The sequence below is a fragment of the Astatotilapia calliptera genome, chromosome 15 (genome assembly GCF_964374335.1).
Source record: "Astatotilapia calliptera chromosome 15, fAstCal68.1, whole genome shotgun sequence".
NCBI lineage: Eukaryota > Metazoa > Chordata > Actinopteri > Cichliformes > Cichlidae > Astatotilapia > Astatotilapia calliptera.
In genome coordinates this window covers 36,809,198-36,830,455 of record NC_137436.1, presented here as the reverse complement: position 1 = coordinate 36,830,455, position 21,258 = coordinate 36,809,198, and the positions used below count along the sequence as shown (strand labels likewise).

At 39.0% G+C, this 21,258-nt stretch overlaps 1 protein-coding gene across 2 annotated transcripts in view; it reads right to left on the bottom strand.

Moving 5' to 3' along the window:
* LOC113006913 (adhesion G protein-coupled receptor D2) overlaps positions 1 to 21,258 on the bottom strand; it is a 91,440-nt gene that overhangs the window by 24,602 nt on the left and 45,580 nt on the right. For both annotated transcript variants that reach the window (XM_026143164.2, XM_026143165.2), the window contains exon 23: positions 20,770 to 20,914. In XM_026143164.2, coding sequence (XP_025998949.2) covers positions 20,770 to 20,914 — 145 coding nt within the window. The remainder of the gene's footprint in view (positions 1 to 20,769; positions 20,915 to 21,258) is intronic.

Below are 21,258 nucleotides of genomic sequence, written 5' to 3'. Positions count from 1 at the left end.
TGGGTGACTAGTCCGAAGGAGAAAGGTCAGAGCACTGAAGGAGTTCATCATTCTGAGGTGTCAGCACTGCTCTTTAGGAAAGCAGATGAAGGGGAGATGAGGGAGGAGAGCATGGGAGGCAGGGAGAAACAGAGAAAGAGGTTAAGGGGGGGTCTGTTTAACGTTTGTGTGGTTATTGGTTATCAGCCAAAGGTTTGTCATGGCCCAGAGACTTGGCTGGCAGCCACTGAGTGAAAATCACTCATGGTTTGCATTTAATAATCATGTCTTTTCTTTGATTGTAGCCTAATTATGACAAAAGTGCACACACTCTCACATCTTACCAGCTATGAGTAGTCATTTGGTGGTTAAAACAGACCAGGGGGTTTATAGAAGCAGCAGAAGCTGGTACTCAAACACACAGAAGCACACATTCAGCCATCCAGAAATGATCACACAATGCATCCTCTGCACTTGCTGGCGTCTGGCATGAGGTAAACAGCTTTCAATAGCATCAAACCCGGTGCAGTTTGTTTGGGACCATCTGTCCAGTCTATTGTGTTCCTCTGTTATGGCTCTTTGAAAGCCCATTGGAGAACAGCTGATGTTTGGGCTCTTACAAAGATCCCAGCCAGGCCCTCGGGATCCTGCTACACTGTGTACTGTCCATTTCTTTCCCTCCTATTTTGGCTGTGTTTTGCTTTATAAAGTAGCTTGCAGACTGACATGTAGCAATTTGCATGTTATAGCATCTCCGTTATCATTTCACCACAAACACAGGACAGGCTATGGAAGGGATCCAAATGTGACACTTATTAGCTGTGGTTTTGGATGCAGTAGATATAGAAGCTATAGATACAAAGTTATGTAATTAAATAAACAAATAAAATGTAAGTGCTATCTATTACTCTGTCATTAGGAAAAAATATTCAATCAAAATTCAGATCATAATCCAAATGTTGGTGATGTAAAAGGGTTGAATCCAACTATATACTTCCAGCTATAAAGTGATAAACACTACCGAGTCACAATATAACAGTTTTTAATTCTCTGTCTGACAAAAAGAAAAGCCACTGAGACAGATGTCAGGGTAACACCATAGTTTGATTTCAAGAAGAACCCACGGCAGTTTGTAGTCTAAATTTAAAAGTTATTTTTTTATTGGTTGTCTTATATGCGTTTGTACGACTACAAACCAACCCACTGTATACTACATGACCAACCAGAGTTCAGACGATTGCTCCAACATGAATAACCATCTCTTTGAATGGCAATAATTGTCAGGAAACTGACTGATTCTACAATATTTAGCTGCTAAATCACAAAATTGGCTCTAACATTACATCAAGGTGTAAAGCTTAATTTCCAGCTGTGAAAATTATGTCAAGACTGAAATGCTCAAACCCTACAGGGCAGCGTCATCACTATTAGTATATAAAGATAGTTTATTCTTGCCCACATTGTTAGAGCAAACTCTATATTTGTGCATCCAGCAAGCTGAGTTGCTTTACATTTACCAATTATTATTTACTTATTAATTTTGTATTAGCTAGCAATTTCTGATCTACTACCAAGTGGTGTCATATCATCCCATCTGCAAGAATACCAGTATAATTTTTTTGTGTGAAAAAATGGTCTTATGCTATCAGTGATATAGCAATGCAATGCATTTATGTTTCCTAGTGCAAGCCCATACATGTCTAAGCCTCTTATCATGATTTAGTGCCTTAAACGGCATTTCAATAGTAAGGAAATGGTTTGGCAACTAGAGTCCACACCTCTGACAAAGCGCTGCAAAATATGCAAGAAAAGTGTTCTCGCTAAAGTTGGAAATGCAACAAACACTTGAAGCAAAAATACACTGTTGACTACAGCCAAGGTATGAAGTCATACAATGAGAAGATATTAATAGCAGTTGATGTGCTGCCCACAAGTTACTGTAGTTGCTACCATACGATACGCAGATTAAATGATGGATAGAAATTATTGATGGGGTGGAAACGGTGGAAAAGCAGAGCTTTAAGCAAAATTTTAAGAAGCTCGGCCCAAGACACATCCCAAGTAACCAAGTGTTAAGCAGATGTCTTCTTTTTAATTAAACAAGAAAACCAAGGAAACGGTATGACTAGATGTATATATAAAGTGCTGTTAATGCTGTCATCCAACAAGCTGCACTCCCTGGTAAAATCTTCATTTTATATTTATCACTATCCCAAAAAACATAAGTATTGTGACATAATCTTGAGGCTATATCACCCACCCCTAACTATTCACTTACCTCTCAAATGTAACCTTCCTAACATTGCTGGTGATTATATAAATATAAAGATTCAACCAGGATAGCACAATTATGTAAGACGGTTGCTAAACTACAGTTATTATTATTACCAAGTTGCATTAAAGCTATTGTAAAAAAAAAAAAAAAAATTACATTCCAAAAGACAGCTGTGAACCAGGGCCAGGTACAGGAAGCTTTCACTCCTTTCCACCCAGTATGCCCCTGGCCTTTCCAACTTTCAGTCAACTGCTGAAAAAAGCCAGATGCAGGCAGGATAATCACCATCTAATAAGAGGTTATATTGAAAGCAGGCTGTCGGTTACATATAACAAGCTTGGAAGATGAGTGCACACACATACACAAATATACATGGGCAGAAGAATGCATACGGACACAGAGTTGGGGCAGGTGTAATTATGGTGTACAATGACAAAGTTCAGAAAGAAGCAATCACACACACTCTGTACATATATGGACAAGCATGTCCATATAACAAAAGTAATAGTTTTGGTAGTTCAAAGTACAGTTGGCATATATTAAAAAGAATTAGCCTTGGTTCATGATTCTTAAACTAAAGTTACCTTCACCAGTTAATACTGGCTTCACAAGGGATATTTTCCAGAAACGAAATAGAGAGGTCTGAAGGCTTTCAACCATTAGGATCAAGTCTTCATACGTGGACTTGGAACCAATTTTGGAGAAGCAGGAGAAATGCAACCTTTAGGGATCTGGCCAGTAAGCAAAAAAGGACAAACAACATACATACCTTGGTTTTCAGCCGTTTCATCTATTGACATTTCTTAGGTTGTCCAAAAAGAAAAAAATGTGTCATTTGATAAATGTGTGGTACTATTATAACCCACGTGCTTGGAATTTTTTAGTTGAGTGACTTATTACCACGTTGAACATACAAGGCATGCATTTCTTCTTCTCTCCCAATTATAGTATGACGAAGCTCTTTTGGAAAATAAAAAAAAACAACCAAAAATCCCAAGCCTGCCAAATGACAGATGCTGTGTGGAATGTAAATAAAAAAAGACTGCAATGACTTGCAAGTCTCACAAATCCATATTTCATTAACAACAGGACACAGAAAACATATCAAATGTTTAAACTGATGCATTTTACAATTTAATGCAAAATGAATGAATGAATTTCATGGCAGCAACATGTCTCAGAACAGTTGGAATAGGGACAAAAGAAGGCTGTAAAAGGAAATGGCACTAAAAGAAAGCTCAGGTTAATCAGGTTAACTGGCAACAGGTCAGTAACATGACTAGTTATGAAAATAGTGTCTTGGACAGGTAGAGTCAATTCTGCAAAAAACACTGCATCTACAAATTGTGGAACAATCTCAGAAAAAATTAAGCTGGGAAGACTTTAAATATTTCATCTTCAGTAAATAATATCATCAAAAGATTCAAAAAATTTGAAGAAATCTCTGTGCGCAAAAGACAACGACAAAAATCCATGCTGGATGCCTGTGGTCTTCAGGTCCTCATCAAGCACTACGTTAAAAACAGGCATGACTCTGCCATGAAAATCATTGCATAGGCTCAGAAACACTTCCAGAAATCATTGACTGTGAGCAAGGTTTTCTGTGCCACCCAGAAATGCAGGTTAAAGCTCTTTCATGGAGAGAAGAAGTCATATACAGTATACTGCCAAAAGTATTTGCTCGCCTGACTTGAGTGACATAATCCTTAGGTTTTAATATGATGTCAGCCCACCATTGGCAGTTGTAATAGCTTCAGCTCTTCTGGGAAGGCTTTTCACAAGGTTCAGGACTGTGTTTATGGGAATTTTTGACCATTCTTCAAGAAACACATTTGTGAGGTCAGGCACTGATGTTGGATGAGAAGGCCTGGCTCGCAGTCCTCACTCAGTGTTCCATCAGGTTGAGGTCAAGGCTCTGGGCAGGCCAGTCAAGTTATTCCACACCAGACTCACTCATCCATGTCTATATGGACCTTGCTTTGTAAAGTGGTGCACAGTCATGTTGAAACAGGAAGGGACTATCCCCAAAATATTCCCACAAAGCTGGGAGCATTAAATTGCCAAAAAAAACCCTGTTCAACCCTACTCCATAGTCCTCCCTCACCAAACTTTACAGTTAGCACAACGTAGTCTGAAAACTACCATGCAGCTGGTAACCACCAAACCCAGATGGGTTCATTGTATTGCAGGTGTGATTCCTCTCCAGAGAACACGTCTCCACTGTCTCTAGAGTCCAGTGGCAGCGTGCTTTACATCACTGCATGCAATGCTTTGCACTGTGCTTGGTGATGTAAGGCTCGGATGCATAAAGCTCTCTATTCCCTGTTCTTGAGCTATTTTGAAGGTGGCAACCTCCGTCTCAGGCAGAGCAGGTCCCTCGTGTGCCCTGACCTCCGGTTTCAGGCTGAGCAGGTGAGTGAGCTGGTGGTGGAAGTGGAGGTTGGCACCACTATAGAAGAGGCATGACGAACCTGACCATGTTTCAACACTTTTCAGCATTTTCCTTTTAGTTCCCGTTGTTGTCTTAACACACGCACGGACGCAGCTTTTCACTGGCATCCTGCACATGACAACAACAACAATTCAGAACCAGTTCACTCCAGGGAGGGGAGGCATGATGAGCTGATTGAGCTCAGGTGTATCAAGTTTCTGATGTTGACATGCAGGAAGAGTAAATCAGCTGCAGAATTAGAATAACTGATTACAAACTTCAGTTATTCCTTTCACAGTTGTTTCAAAAGAGCTGACTCTGCATCTTCAAAGTGCCAACTTTTCTGGTACATTTTCCCGTCCCAGTGAAGACTGGGCACAAATCTCAACCCAACTCTAAACACACAAATAAAACATGTGAGCCCTCCTTAGCCCTCTTTAGAAACATCTATAGTCATACTTCCATCCTTTCAAACATGAATGCACACAACAGAACCGTTCGTCCCGATGGACACATCTCTCGCGTGCTGTTACACAGCACACCCAGTATCCTGCTCTTACACCATCAGCAGCATCAAAAGAAGAATCTATATCCTCCCTTCTGCCTTTTTTTTTCATTTGAGTGACTATGAGCAGCAGTAGCACCAGCTGCAGCCTCTCTCCCTACTCGTGCTCAGCCAGGGTAAGGCAATAGGTTTAGCAGGCGAGGAGGCGAGGCAGATTTATGGCGGTGGATGTGACCTCTGGGGCCGTAACACGGTGATGGGTGAGTGGCTCTCAACGGTAAGCTACTGGCACTTGACAAAGTGCCCGAAGCAGAATGAATTTACTTCTCTTTTCCTCAATCATCAAGCAGCCACTGCCCTGACCCCCATCCTGAATGCTATAACAAGATCTCCCATCTCACAAGGGCCTGAAAAATTTACTGTCACATCTACTTTTCAATGAGCTCAAGTGAGCACTTCTTTCACCTTCAGCGGAGCAGGTGCCGGTGTAGAGGAGGGCTAACCTGTGTGTTTTATGTGGTGTGTGTGCGTGTGTATATATGTGTGAGCGTGTGTGTGTCAGCGAAGCAAACAAACATGCATGAAGAAATTTGTGGATACACATGTCCACACATTTGCTCCCTCAATTCACCTCTAACTTATCCAAAGTTACTCTCTTGTGCATCTCAAACAATAGTATCTAAAAGTACCAAGTAACAAATAAAGAAAGAAACAAAGACACACAAGGATATACAAATCTTTAATGGCTGCACACACAAGAGAACTAGTATCCCTACACACACAAGCACAGAATAAGGTTGCCAGACAGGGACACAAAGGGCACTGCTATACGGGTGTCAGTAGACACCTCTACCATTTATATTAGAAGTCAATCTACCTTATCACATCTCTTATACACACACAAGCACACACCGCAGGCATTATGAAGAGTATGTGTTTGCCAGTTTTCATCAGCTTGATGGCAGTACAGTTGGACTTAATGACCCTGATATCTTTTTTATATGCAGTCGATAAATCTTGGTGCACACACTTAAATTTCACCTTTCTTGCACTATACTGTAGTCACTGAGGTGAAATCACAGAGAATGTGACAGCGCTAAAGGCAGACCAAAGCAAAGATTATAATAATAGTGCGGGTACGTCAGGAGCTTCATTACATCAGGTATAAATAACATGCATTGCTTTTTTGTTCTAATTTCATCTGGTTAACAGTCAAATTTATCAATAGATAAATAACCATACACACAAAACTAGGACACACAAAAGAAAAGAAGAGCAGAAAAAAGGGTTCACCCTACAAGGGTGCTAAAAAAAAATATAGGACAACTAAAGAGCAGGTGCAATGCAAGGAAGAAATAAACTCTATATGTCTTTGTATTTATACAAACTTTGCACAAACTTAATAGAACTAAATTTCGGTTATTAATGGGAACATTTTCAAGTCTCTGTAAAGGATAAAAATAGGCCAAATGGCTCTTATCAGTCGGTCTTTGCTGTAGACTTAATCTCAAACTGATGGTGACACCATTGGTCTTTGCTCCAAATCATTTTCATGTCCTTCTTTACAGATTTAATTTCCATTCAATGATGAATTCCCAAACAGAAGAGGTGACGTAAGGGCAGATTAAAGATCAGAGCAGCTAGGTTCCAGTTCACAGAAGTGTAAGATTTAAATGGTTACAAATTGGTTTGAATGGCAAACTGTCGATGGATATAACTGTTACCACACCAATCCATAAACAGTGTATTAGACCAAAAAAAAGGGTTATGCCTGTGGTTAATTTTCTCAAATGTAGTCTTTAAAATGTCATAACTAATTCAGTCACTTTTCTTTTATGAGCCCACTCTCACCCACTGGGATAATGTTATCATGATGAGCCAATAAAAATCAATGATTAAACATGTGTAATTTTCCAGAGACAATGTATTAAAATTTATTGTCTCTCTCTCCCTCTCTCTCTCGCACCCTCTGGAGCAGCAGACACTCTGAGGCTTACAACTGAAAATAAAGGACAGCATTAAAAGCTATTCGGTAAGCCACTGTAAAATTGATCCAGCTATAAAAGCTGCTACGTCCTTGCCTCCCTCTGCTGTCCAGCTGCTCCAAACCCAAAGATGGCAGCATGATTGTGGAGGAGAGAAGTTGGATGAAGGACCACAGAAAAGAAAGACACAAAACTGAGACACAGAGATTTTTTTTAAAGGTGCAGAAAGCTATAAAAGGAGATAAGATGTACGTAAAACAACTATACATATATATATATATATATATATATATATATATATATATATATATTATAATATATATATATATATATATATATATATTATAATATATATATATATATATATATATATATAATATATATATATATATATTATAATATATATATATATATATATATATATAATATATATATATATATAATATATATATATATATATATATATATATATATATATATATATATATATATATATATATATATATATATATATATATATATATATATATATATATATATATATATATATATATATATATATATATATTATAATATATATATATATATATATATATATATATATATATTATAATATATATATATATATATATATATATATATTATAATATATATATATATATATATATATATATATATATATATATATATATATATATATATATATATATATATTATAATATATATATATATATATATATATATATATATATATATATATATATATATATATATATATATATATATATATATCTATATCTATAATCTATAGTCTATAATCTATTATATGATGATGTGATTTATTTGCTGATTGAGTTAAACAGCATAACTGGCTAGTCGCTATGTTTAACACAGCAAGGCATACAGTACACTTCCCTACAGTTTTTACACATTTCCAGTCTTCTTTTTGTCGCTTTTTATTGCTTTTGTGTAAAAGCTAAACCAAACAAAGAAACTGTAATGCACTAGGTCAGCACCTTTATTTAGCTGCCCTGAAAATTTGATCCTCTACAGTTCAAATTCAGCTGTTTTAAAAACTTTTCTTGTACTATGCGTATTATTTATTTTTTCTATTTTAATTTGTCTAATGTATTTCTGCTTCACTTTTTCTTCCTGTCCCTTGTGCTGCTATAACCAGTGAATTTCCCCTGTGTGGGATTGAATAAAGTCTGTGTGTATGCCTCCTGTAGGTCAGTAGAAAGATTGCAGGTTTAGGGCACACTAGAACTGGCATGTCATTGACTTAGTCCATGTCTAATATAATTAGTATGTAATTAGTACAGCAAGTATGTCAGCATATCTATCATGTGGCTACACTTGAAAATGATTTTACAGGGTTAGGTTTAGTCTGTTAAATGTTATTTTTGTGTGTCGCAACAATGACCAAGTTCACAAGATCACTGCAAAACTAGAAGTAAAGAAGTAAAAGGATGAAGTGCAACTCTATATAGACACTTTCATGTCATCTTCTTGACTTTCCAATCCAAAAGCATTTCACGGCACTGCAAAAGCAAGACATGCTCATACTACCAGCTAGTTAAGAAGAACATGGTCTAAAAATTGTGCAATGCTCAACAATAACCCCGGGGACCTGTCGTTTGAGAATCAGTATAAATGGTATGCTACTGGGCCTTTCTATTGTAGCTCTAAAATGAGAAGAAATGAGACAAAATTCCACTAGCTACGAGTGTTGCTGTTGGCTCAATCAGTGGCAGTGGCTCGGCAAACTGCGTTTTTCTTTTAACTTTCAATTCTCCTAAGCATCCGTGCTTCACAGCCCCTAGGGCTATTGCCTTTCTCAATCTGTCCCTGGAGAGGCAGGAGTTATGGTCCCTGTCGATTGAGGAGAAAGGGATGTTATTCCCCTGTCACCTCCTGGTCTCGCCGCCATCCTCCCTGCCCTGATCTACGGCCTAACCTCCCCACCCCCACCTCCTTACTGCCTTCCTCTCTCCCTTTTCCCCACTTTGCTTTGTCGTAAGCTAGCAGCTATGTCGTTGCCATTGGCGGTTTAGATTGGGATGATGGAAAAATGTTCTGAGGGAGGTGGCGAAGGAGCACGATGGAAGTAGTGGTAAATGCTTTAGCACTATGCTAAGATACTTTCAGAAAAGATTGGTTTGTGTGATGTGTAATGTGTGTAAACATACATTAAAATGTGCATGTAAAAAGAGAAAGTATGGAAATCCATTCACCCATCGATTTTCTCAACTATGTTTGCAATTCAGGGACCCAGCTGACTTTGGGTGAGAGGCAGAATATACCCTGGATAGGTCACTAGGTTGATTTTGCATAGAAGAAGCTACATATTGTGGCTCTGCTTTATGAAATACACACTTACTAGAGCACAGTGTACCCTCTTTGCTGGGAGGGGGTAGAGGTAACCTACAAAACAGCCTGACCCAGGGGAGGTGACCTACGCCTGGCCAAATGCAGGACCTTGAATGACACCCTTGATAGTGGAGCAGTGACAGGGTTAAACATAAAGGGCATTTAGCTGACGATTAAATGTGGCGGGTGCTGACTCTATGTCACGGGAATCCCTGAAGATTTGGTTTCATGTTGGAAAGCTGATTGCCACGGAATTAAATAAATCTAATATTTTTTTCAGGTGTCTCGGTTTGATTGATCTCATTTAGGTTTAATTGAACTATTATACTCTTTGACATCATAAACTAAAATATAATATTACACATTTACACATCGTGGGATTGCTGAGCAGCCAAAGATGTGAAAATGCTTTCAGGGGATTCAACAGCAAAAGAGTTACACGTGACTCATTCCTAACAACTAAAGCATCTGCATGCAGCAATCCTTCAAGACATAAAGATTTGGCTGTGTTGAAATTCGACTGGACAAGTTTGCATGGGTGTTTCAGTGTGCGCGATATGAGTTTAATTTGTGGTTTGGAAAAAGTTTCCAGCGAAACGTCTTTGTAGTTTAGTGTACTCGAAAGAGGCAATAAAACCCAACAAACTGCTGGCCCAGTGAACATCAGTGCAGCTGACACAAGACCAACAGAGGACTTCAAGAACTCAAACCCATTTCCATACTGACCAGTGTTCCTTTTTTGAACTATTATGCACCTTAAGCAAATCTTAGGTTTGTGAGGGTCTCTCTGGGTGAAGGAATAAATAAATAAGCAGATAAATAGATGAATAACCCAGAGGAATGGGAGCCGGTGCAGCTTGGCCATCCATCATATATCCTATTACCCCACACTCAGCGGCTCCTGCAGTATGTATAATGTAGTCAACCTCCATAAGCAGATACAAATTCAACTCTTTTCCTCCTCAATTTGTTATATCTGACAACGCCACAGCTTGTGCCGTGTTGTTTCTTTGAATTATGAATAGATTCTCTCCACCAGACTTTCGCCTGCGCATGATAGCGTGGATTTGTTATGCAGAACAGCTGTGGAAAACAAATTTGTAAAGCTTGGAACGCTCGGTAGCGGTTGGGCAAATATGCATAAACAGTTGCGCTTAAAGCCACTTAAGAACAACCAAATGGGTTCAATATTTCATCTCGGGGTTTCTCTTATTGGGTGTGATAAATAACAAAATGTCAGGATGTAATACAAGTTCAGGAAATGCAGTTGTTTAAGTGTTTCAAATGGCCTAAGAATTTCTAAGAGATTTTTTACATAGAAAAGCGACACCACGGAAGCGGAGCAGGTCACACAGAGGCGGAGCAGAAGAAAGATGAATGCCAGTTAACAAATCAGATGCAAGAGCATGAGTGAGAGAAACCGAGTTGGAGAGAGGAAGAGGAATGTAAATACATGGCAAACTGACCGCTGGCTGTTTGTTTGGGTATTTACACTGCGAGGCTACAATCAACTCCTCAAAGCTTAAGCCCACATGACAGGACACATTTCAGGGCCACACATGCTCTAAACATCCAAACCAACGAGCCAAGTCTCAGTTTGCACAAACACACGTGCACGCACAAGCACACACCAAACCCCAAAGACTTATCCAGTTATTCATCTATCACTTCCAAATCTCTTCAAAACTGATACAAGGGAAATACACTTTAATTCATGCACACAGAGAGAGGAAGGGACGGTAACTTGTGAGGAAGTGATTTTTTGGGGGGGGACTTGGCTGAACTTTTGAGCCCTGTTTGGTTAAAGCAGATGTAGAATTAGCACACATCACTTTGCATCAGCGAGACGTTGAACACAAGCTGCCGTTCAGAGGCCAAATACCTCTCTGTCACAGAGACACATGCATGCACACCTCTCCTCCAGGATCTGTGATTTGGTTGTGGCAATTATCAATTCGATATCAATGGATTCTTCTTCTTCTTCTTCTTCCTGAAGTAGATTTGGTGTCCCCAAAGAAAAACTAAGTCAAAACAGGGACACCAGACACACACTTGAGCTATTTAAGTTTGTCTTATAAGTGGAAAAATAAACAGTAATTACAAACGGCCTGTATGCAAGGTGCAAGGATATCATAACTTGACATTATGAAAAGCTGTAATCGCATTTCAATTCATTTTACACACTCTGCAATCAAGGAAATTTTAATCGTAATTCATTTTGACAGATTTACATATGCACATCTAACTAAAACAAAAGACGTGCAGAAATAAAAGGGTCAAACAGGTGTTCATCACTAGCAGCTTAGATATTGTTTAGTTGAGCTGTGTCGGATTTAACATTTGTAAATGTTAAATCAGCTTCCATATATTTAAACTGCTGTTCATAATCTAATGATACAGCTACTAATGTTAACATTGTTGTTTAACAACAAGTGAATTAGGGTTTTATTTGTGAAATTATCATGACATTGGCAGTCATTGGCCTATAGACGTGGTCATGCAAAACCAGAAAGCGATACTACAGCAATCACCCACATGAAATTGAAACATGCTGTCATTCCACAAGGGAATATTTCAATTTTTTTGTGCATTTCTGGAGCAGGGGATCCTGTTGCATGTCAATGAACTGGGCTAAACATGCATGACAAGTGATGGTGTCCGGGTGGAGGGATGTAAGGGGGAGACAACCCTCTGGTAATGTCTGTGTGATCTGTGTGTAATCTGCAGAAGATGCATGCAATATACCGCCACACCACTTTCTATTAACAAGGCCCCTAATTGCAAGATATACTGAGAAACACATGTTCTAAAAAGAGGAAGAGAAATGGGTGTCAGATGTCAGCAATGTGCAGGCATATGGTTCCTACAAGTAAGGTTACTCAAACTGGAAACAACATCAGAAATATGGTTTACTATTATAAATTTATAAGACTGCACAACACTTCACAACACCTTTTCTTCATTATAGTCACCTGGAAAGCAAAAGAATTTAGGGCAGGTGACCCATCAGTTTCTCTTTGTTTATAACTGAGCCTGTAGGTTTTAAATTAAAATTACATCAGACCTTTAGTAAAATCTATAAAGTGCACAACTAGAACTGCAATAAAAATACATTGAGAAATTATTAGATATAAACTGGACACAAAAAAGAGTGACAAAGCCATAGAAAGCTCTATAATACAGTCCACTGAAGCAAAGGAGACCCAACAGAAAAGCTAAATAAACTCTTCCTTCCTTCCTTCATCACGCGCATGTCCTTCTTCGTGGCAAATACTTGCTTTACTTTCCGATTTCTCACTGAATAACACTCCTTAACATAACTCACTGTCTGCTTTGAATATTTGTCCCAATCATGCAGAAATTTACACCCACTCAGAAACAATTACTACTTGACCGTATATACACTCAACAAAAATATAAATGCAACACCTTTGTTACTGCTCCCATTCCCCATGGGATGGACGTAGAGACCTAAAATTCATTCCAGATACACAATATAACCATCCCTTCCAAACAGTGGTCGCAAATCAGTCCAAATGTGTGGTAGTGGGCACATCTGCCATATTGAGATAATCCATCCCACCTCACAGGTGTGCCACATCAGGATGCTGATCTGACATCATGAGTAGTGCACAGGTGTACCTCAGACTGCCCACAACAAAAGGCCACCCTGGAATGTGCAGTTTTTTGCGCTATTGGAGGTCTGGGGACCCAGAACCGGTCAGTATCTGGTGTGACCACCATTTGCCTCATGCAGTGCAACACATCGTCACATGGAGTCTATCAGATTGTCAATTGTGGCCTGTGGAATGTTGGTCCACTCCACTTCAATGGCTGTGCGAGGTTGTTGGATATTCGTGGGAACTGGTACACGCTGTCGTATACGCCGGTCAAGCACATCCCAAACATGCTCAATGGGTGACATGTCCGGTGAGTATGCTGGCCATGCAAGAACTGGGACATTCTCAGCTGCCGTCTGCCCTGAACAATGTGAACCATGATTCATCCGTGAAGCGCACACCTCTCCAACGTGCCAGACGCCATCGAATGTGAGCATTTGCCCACACAAGTCTGTTACGGCGATGAGCTGGAGTCAGGTCAAGACCCCGATGAGGACGACGGGCATGCAGTTGAGCGTCCCTGAGACGGTTTCTGACAGTTTGTGCAGAAATTGTTTGGTTGTGCAAACCAATTGTTGCAGCAGCTGTCTGGGTGGCTGGTCTCAGACGATCTTGGAGGTGAACCTGCTGGATGTGGAGGTCCTGGGCTGGTGTGGTTACACGAGGTCTGCGGTTGTGAGGCCGGTTGGATGTGCTGCCATATTCTCTGAAACGCCTGTGGAGACGGCTTATGGTTGAGAAATGAACATTCAATGCACGGGCGACAGATCTGGTTGACATTCCTGCTGTCAGCATGCCAATTGCACGCTCCCTCATTGCTTGTGGCATCTGTGGCATTTTGCTGTGAGACAAAACTACACATTCCAGGGTGGCCTTTTGTTGTGGGCAGTCTGAGGTACACCTGTGCACTACTCATGATGTCAGATCAGCATCCTGATGTGGCACACCTGTGAGGTGGGATGGATTATCTCAATATGGCAGATGTGCCCACTACCACACATTTGGACTGATTTGTGACCACTGTTTGGGAGGGATGGTTATATTGTGTATCTGGAATGAATTTTAGGTCTCTACGTCCATCCCATGGGGAATGGGAGCAAAAACAAAAGTGTTGCATTTATATTTTTGTTCAGTATATGTAAGATACCAGTATCACTCAGCAGATCCAATGGTTATTGTTAGAAAAAAGAACATTATCTGTTTGTTATTTGTACTTTAATGGAATACATAATCATTGAAAAGTTGTTACTTTGTCATTTTGTGAATTTATTACTGATTCAATCAAGCATTAGAAATGCCTGCTTGTCACTCTGAGAAATGGATCAACTACTATATTAGTGTTTTCACAGCATCACACACTCTGTGTTAGAACAGTAATAATAGAAGTTACAGCAAGAAAATAATAGCAATGTAGTGGTGTATGAGTTCTTGGCCAACAACCCAAGTCCCAATAAATCACATGCAGGTGATTGCATTTGCAGTGGACTTCATAGCACAGCAGCAAATTGGAAGAGCACCAAATGGGCTAAGTAATAATATCTGACACTCCATTATTTCTACAGTTGTGTTACATCAAAAACATTATTTTTTCCTGCTCAGTTTAATTTGTCTTGGTGCATGGCAGGTTCAGTCATGTAACTGTGGCATATAGACTGTATATACTGTGCCCCATATGAATAAGAGACGCGGCAATACTGCTGAGGATCATGTAGATCAGCTGCAAAGGAAATGCTATAAATCACAGTTTGAGAGGTGCACAGAACAGCAACAAGGAGCAATAACTCACAGCATATGTACTTTTCAAATGTGAATATCATTATTGTAAGTGTCATAAACTCTTACCCACATAATATTTATCTACTCAAGACCTAGATTGTAATATGATGCTCGATTGTCCTACGTCCTCTAACGACACATGGTTAGCGACAAAAGGACTAATTCGCTGATGGACATTTTCTAATACAGATCATAAATCATGAGGCTAACAATTAACAATAAGTAAATAAAGGTGAAAGATTCTTTCCTATTTTTAGGTCAGCAATCAAATTTGACACAATTTTGCATTTTTTGCCAATAAAACTTGTGAACAAAACCAGTTTCCTTTAATTCACTTCTTTCTACTAAAGCAAACATTTAGATGTCACTGGATTAAAGAAAATCATAAGGAGCCTCTTCAAGTAAATCAACAAGGCATTGTTTACTTATTCTAAATATATCTGTACAGACTTATATTCTACTACTATCCTAATAATATGAGAATCCATTAGGATACAGGTTATATAAAGAGTGTACTCTATTCCAGGGGTCAGCAACCATTGGCACGCTAAGGGTTAACTGATGGCACGAGCCCGACACGCAGTGAATTAATCTGAGAAGGTGCATTAAAAAATAAATGACCGGGCCAGCGGTACACATCGCAAATTAGCTCGCATACACACATTAGTTGTGCAGCTTCTTAATGACAGTATCTTAGCTAACAACCCCAACTACCAGATTCAACTTGTAATTGGCTAAAAATAACTTAGCCTACCGGTGGGAGGGATGTTGCTAGCTGGCAGTTTTTTCAAGCAATGTTGAAATTTCCACATTCTGACACTTCAAATGCATCATGAGCTGTCCGCTCAACACAGCATCAGCACCGCGGAAATACACGGATACATCCGTAGACTTGAGGCAGAATTCACAGTGCGTTTTCGGGACTTTCAGGTGTATGGACCAATGTTTTTATTTTCTGATCAAACCAGAACCAGTTTTAATGAGCAGTCTGGGTTTGTCTCGCATTAACTGGCTGGACACAGAGGACATCGAAATGCAGTTGATTGAACTGAAAAGCTCGAGTCTGTGGGGGTCAAAGTTTGCAGCTGGAATCCATAGCTGTGCGTGTTCATGGAGCTGCATTTTCACCTGCTGGACATCACTACCTGTAAAGTTTAACTGTCTTCAGAACATTGCAGAAGCCTTATTGACATTTGGCTCAGAACTGTGTGAGCAGATTTTCTCTCAGACGAAGGGCGTCCTCAGGTAACCGTCTGAAGGCTGGACACTCAGAGACCTGTGTCTCTGAGTGGGAGACCAGAGATCACATTAACATGTGTATCTCTGTATCAACAAACATGCCATATTGGCCCAGTTTATTTTTCTTATCATTGTTGTGAGGAGACCATAAATAGCATTTGTATTTTCTGTTGTACAGTTCATTTGCTGTTATGGAGTTCTTGTTATGGATAAAAAGTGTCTTTTTTGTGTGTTTCAAATATAGCTTATAACTATTTCCTGATAGCTGCCAACATCTGCGAAGAAAAATAATTCTATAAAGTTGTTCTATATAGTGTGTAACTGTTAGTATAGAGCGTTATTAAATTTATTGCTAATGCAATCATATGGCACATTGACTTCTGACGAGATTTTAGATGGCACTCATCATCAGAAAGGTTACCGACCTCTGCTCTATTCTAAATGGAAAAATCTGCCTAATTCAGATATTTCCAATGCACAAAATGACCCCAGTTGATACATTTTGGTTGGGGAAGGGGCCTTGACTGACAACTCAAAGGTACTGGCCTTTTCATGAGTCCTTGGGTGGGTCACTGGAAGGTGCCCCATCCGCAGACTCCACTGTCATGTTCACGTACTACATGGGAAATAACAGTGCAAAGCCCTTCTGTTATTAGGCTTTTGTCCCATGAAAGTTTGCCGATAATACAATGCTCGGTCCTGGCAACAGGATAATCTGGACTACAGTTCAATAAATAATTTTTTAATTGTATCATCAGTTCTACAGTTTTATGTCTTGGATATTCAGCTGAAGCGAAGAGCTTCCACTGATCACCACCTGGTGGTGAGTTGGATCAGGTGGCGGGGAACGATGCTGTACAGGCCTGGTGTATAGTGCAGGTGCACTGGGAGCATCTTGCAGAGGACCTAGTCTGGAAGGTGCCTGGAGGATCTTAAGAATCATATGGCTCCAGCAAAGTCTAAAAGTCTAGAGATGAGGGGGGTGGCTCACCCATTACTGTGGCTGAGGTCAATGAGATAGTTAAAAAAAATCTGGTGGCTGAGTCATTGGGGTGGATGAGATTTGACCTGAGTCCCTTAAGGCTCTGGATTTTGTGGGGCTGACACAAATTTACAAGAGAGACCTGTTTCAGAAAGCATAATAAAAAATGATAGTTGATTTTTGAATATAAAAAAACCTATAATCTGTCTGAACTGTCTGAAATGTTCCACTTTATATCTAATAAATATAGAATATATGAAAGTTTACTTTTCAGAATTAAATTATTACAAATTTAAACTTTTTTATTTGGGCATAAGTAGAAATCGATGACCTGTGGAGTTTTGGTGATTTTGTTATCCTAAGCCTCCAAATAGAAAAAAGCACTTTTAAAAGAAGGCTGTCTTGTAGAGATTGTAGAAGTTCTTCTAAAGATTGTCAAGTTATCAGTTTTGCTTCTAACTGGTAGAGTCCATGCCATGTCAAATACATAATTATTCACAAATATATTCCCATATAAGTACATTCAAAGGTCTTAAACTGTTGGCTTCAATACTGTTTACTTTTTAGTAAACAGTAAAAGAAAGTGAGCAAAAAGAATAAAAATGACAGAGTGAAACCTGAGATTGACCTTTACCGCTTTCTTAGCCTTCTTTGAAACTGGTATCGCCGATCTTTTCAACAATAAAAGGAGTTTCAACCCTGCTGAGTGCAGCATGGGTCAGGCAGCTAGATTGAATCCAGGGTGTCTGGTTAGTGTTAAAGTTTAACAGAATACTTTAGATGTCTGATTTCACTCAATAGGGCCAGCCGCTACTCTCAGATTGAGAACGCTTTGCGGTAATGCCTTGCAGATATGCTAGTGGGGGAATATACTTACACTGCTGCAATCAGAACTACAGATCATCTTGCATGGGATCGCACAAGTTGCAACACCAAACCTTCAGACCTATAATCCAGGTCCAAGTATAGTGATGTCCAAGTTTCAATATATGCACTGAGGTCATTGTATTCTTCTTCAAAATAATATGATATGAATCAAAGGCATGAGGTACACTCCCAGGGATGGTGTCGCACTAGTATAGAGATGGCATTATTTTTCTTGTAGTAGACACTATGATGATATGCGAGACTCTTAAAACTTAAAGTGCCTTTTGTTTCTTTGCAAATGTGAATCTGAAAATTTTCATCAATTACTCATCAATGAATTCATGTGGCTTTCAGACCCAATGCAATATGTAATCAATTCAACTGGACACTGATCAGGGGTGTTGGTAATAATGGGTTAAGAGTGCAGCGTTGTTCCCAATGCCCCTTAAAAAAACCATGGAAAAGCATTTTAATTTGAACTGCATGCATAGATTCCATACCATAATGAAGACGAAACTGATTGGATGGCTGTTGCACCCCACGAATTTGGTGTTTTATTAGTTTTGTTTTTAATTTATAATCTGTGCACAGAAAATAAACCTTTAGTCTCGTATTCAATAACACCCCATCTTCACATCTTTTGGCTGCCTATTTTGCAACCCTTCCCCCTCTAAACAATCACTCTCACTGCTTCCTTAAAGAAAATCTTTCAAAAAGCTTCTTCTATTCTTGTACTGAAGTGTTCAGTGAAAATTAAAGTCCTTCACTTGAAAACTTCTACTGCTGAGCAGAAAATTTCAACAACCAAGGCTACAGGTGCTGCCGTCTTAAAAAGATGAAGTACAAAGACACACGACCAAGAAAATATTTCAGCTATTCTAAAGAAATGAAAATTTCATTCAAATAACAAAAATAATAATACTTTTTTAAAGAAATCACAGAATAGGTGACCTTCCTTGTTCCTTTAAGTGATGGTGGGTTGGTTGTGCTTTTTGAGAAGTAAGGCCAGCAGAATAATCAAATTAGCAAGCAATATTGTGACCTGCTATTATGTTTAGCTCCAAAGACTGCATGCTATTGCACATCTTTTGAGCAGAACTAGAAAAGATTGTGTGGAAAACTGAATCAGAGAAGGCTTTGCTTTTTTTCAACTGCCAAACAAAAGGGCAACTGTATTACATTTTAAAGTGATACAAGAAAAGACAAATATTACTATTTAAAGCAATACAATACAGTAACTGCTTTACATTTCTCTAGGTGGAATCATTATGCTGGAAATGTGGCCCTTTTACTGTTTAACCCTTTAAGACCTACCATAGAACCAAGTCCACCAGAGCTTATATTATATTTTTACATGCTGTGGAGCCATTTTGGGAGCATTTCAAGTTGCTATACATCAATATGGCCTGCATTTGTATAGCGCTTTTCTAGTCCCTAAGGACCCCAAAGCACTTCACACTACATCCAGTCATTCACCCATTCACACACACATTCACACACTGGCGATGGCAAGCTACATTGTAGCCACAGCTGCCCTGGGGCGCACTGACAGAGGCGAGGCTGTCGGACACAGGCGCCACCGGGCCCTCTGACCACCACCAGTAGGCAAACACGGGGTTAGTATCTTGCCCAAGGATATTTGGCATGCAGCCAGGAGGCAGCCTGGGATCGAACCACCGACTTTCTGATTAATACAACCATTATAGCCCAAACTTTAATAATATGTCTGCATTAGGTGCATAGTAATTACATAAATTGCAAAAAAGTGCAATAAACTACAAAAAAATTGAAAATTGTTTTTGTTTTTTTAACATATATTTCTAGTTAGAGAAATTTAAGAGGCTTATCCCTCAAAACTGTAAATACAAAAAAGTTGCACAAACTAGTTTCCCACCACAGGAAATTTATTTTAAGTGTCTTCATAGTTTTATTTTTGAAATACACCAATTTTCATATACTGCAGGAAAAACGAAAATAAATATTATAATGCAAATTTGCAAAATAACAGCATATGCATCAAAATAAACTATTTCCAGCAGTGCAATATGAGTCCTAAGCATCCCAGAAACGACACAGAAAGTCATAAACTCAAACATAACTTTTAAAAACACAAGTATAGGCTCATAAGGCCCCGATCGTAAAAAACTACATTTCCACAAAATGACGTCACTTCTGGTTTCGGGCAGCTCATGGCAGACATGCGACAGTTCACGCTGATGGACGTAGGAAGTGTTACAAACAGCTGATCGGATCGGCAAAGCGTGTTTCTGGAATATAGTGTTTTTGTTGCTGCAAGTGCTTTTTATGCAGTTTTTGCAAAGCTATATGTGGAAGGAAACTGTGACCTAGGACAAGCTGATGGCATAAGATGTAAGTACAACTCCTCCGGTTTCATATGCAAAAAAAATTATTGCGCTAGCTTACGTGGTTGCAGTGCTACCGGGATTTAAAAATAGTTATGCAAAATGGAGCGTGTCTGTTCCGACCGGCTTTAAAGGGTTAAATTGAGACAAAAGTCTTTTTTAAATGAATTTTTTAGTTAATCAGAAGAAACAATAGAAAGTTTCCTTCATGACTGCCAACTATACATGCACCATGATTGGTCTTCAATGTTTATCACTGGACAGAAATCAATCACTGCTTCACTGTGATTTTTGGACATTACAACTTCTTTCATTTTTTACTTTTCCAGGATTGTGAACTCCACTTACAGTTGCATGACACTGGAGTCAGAGCTCACCTTGGCTGTTCTCTTCCTGCATTGCCGGGCCTAGCGTGGTGCTGCAAGCATAGCCTTCCTCTTCCTGGCTTGGAGTTGTTCCAAGTGGGAAACTGACAGGACGAGAGTTGGTAACTGAACTGGATGGTCGGGAACTGGCACAGTTCTATAAGATATAAGAAAGCAGTATCATCAGCAGCTTATTAATTGCCCATTAGTGATACAAATTAGTTATATATACAATTATCATCATTCTTATGTTGCTGCCTTCTGTATCTATTCCACTTGGCACTCTTATGCATTTAAAATGTTAAAGAAAGGTACTTTAACAGTACTTTCAAGAAAAACTGGAAAATAAATACATAAACATATATTAGGAAATGTGTACTAAACTCAGATGGACGAGTGGTAGATATTTCATGTTAAATTATGCCTTTTTTCCCTTGATTACCCCTCATCACGATTTCGAAAAATCATATAGGCTATTGTTACGTACTGTGTTATTCTTCA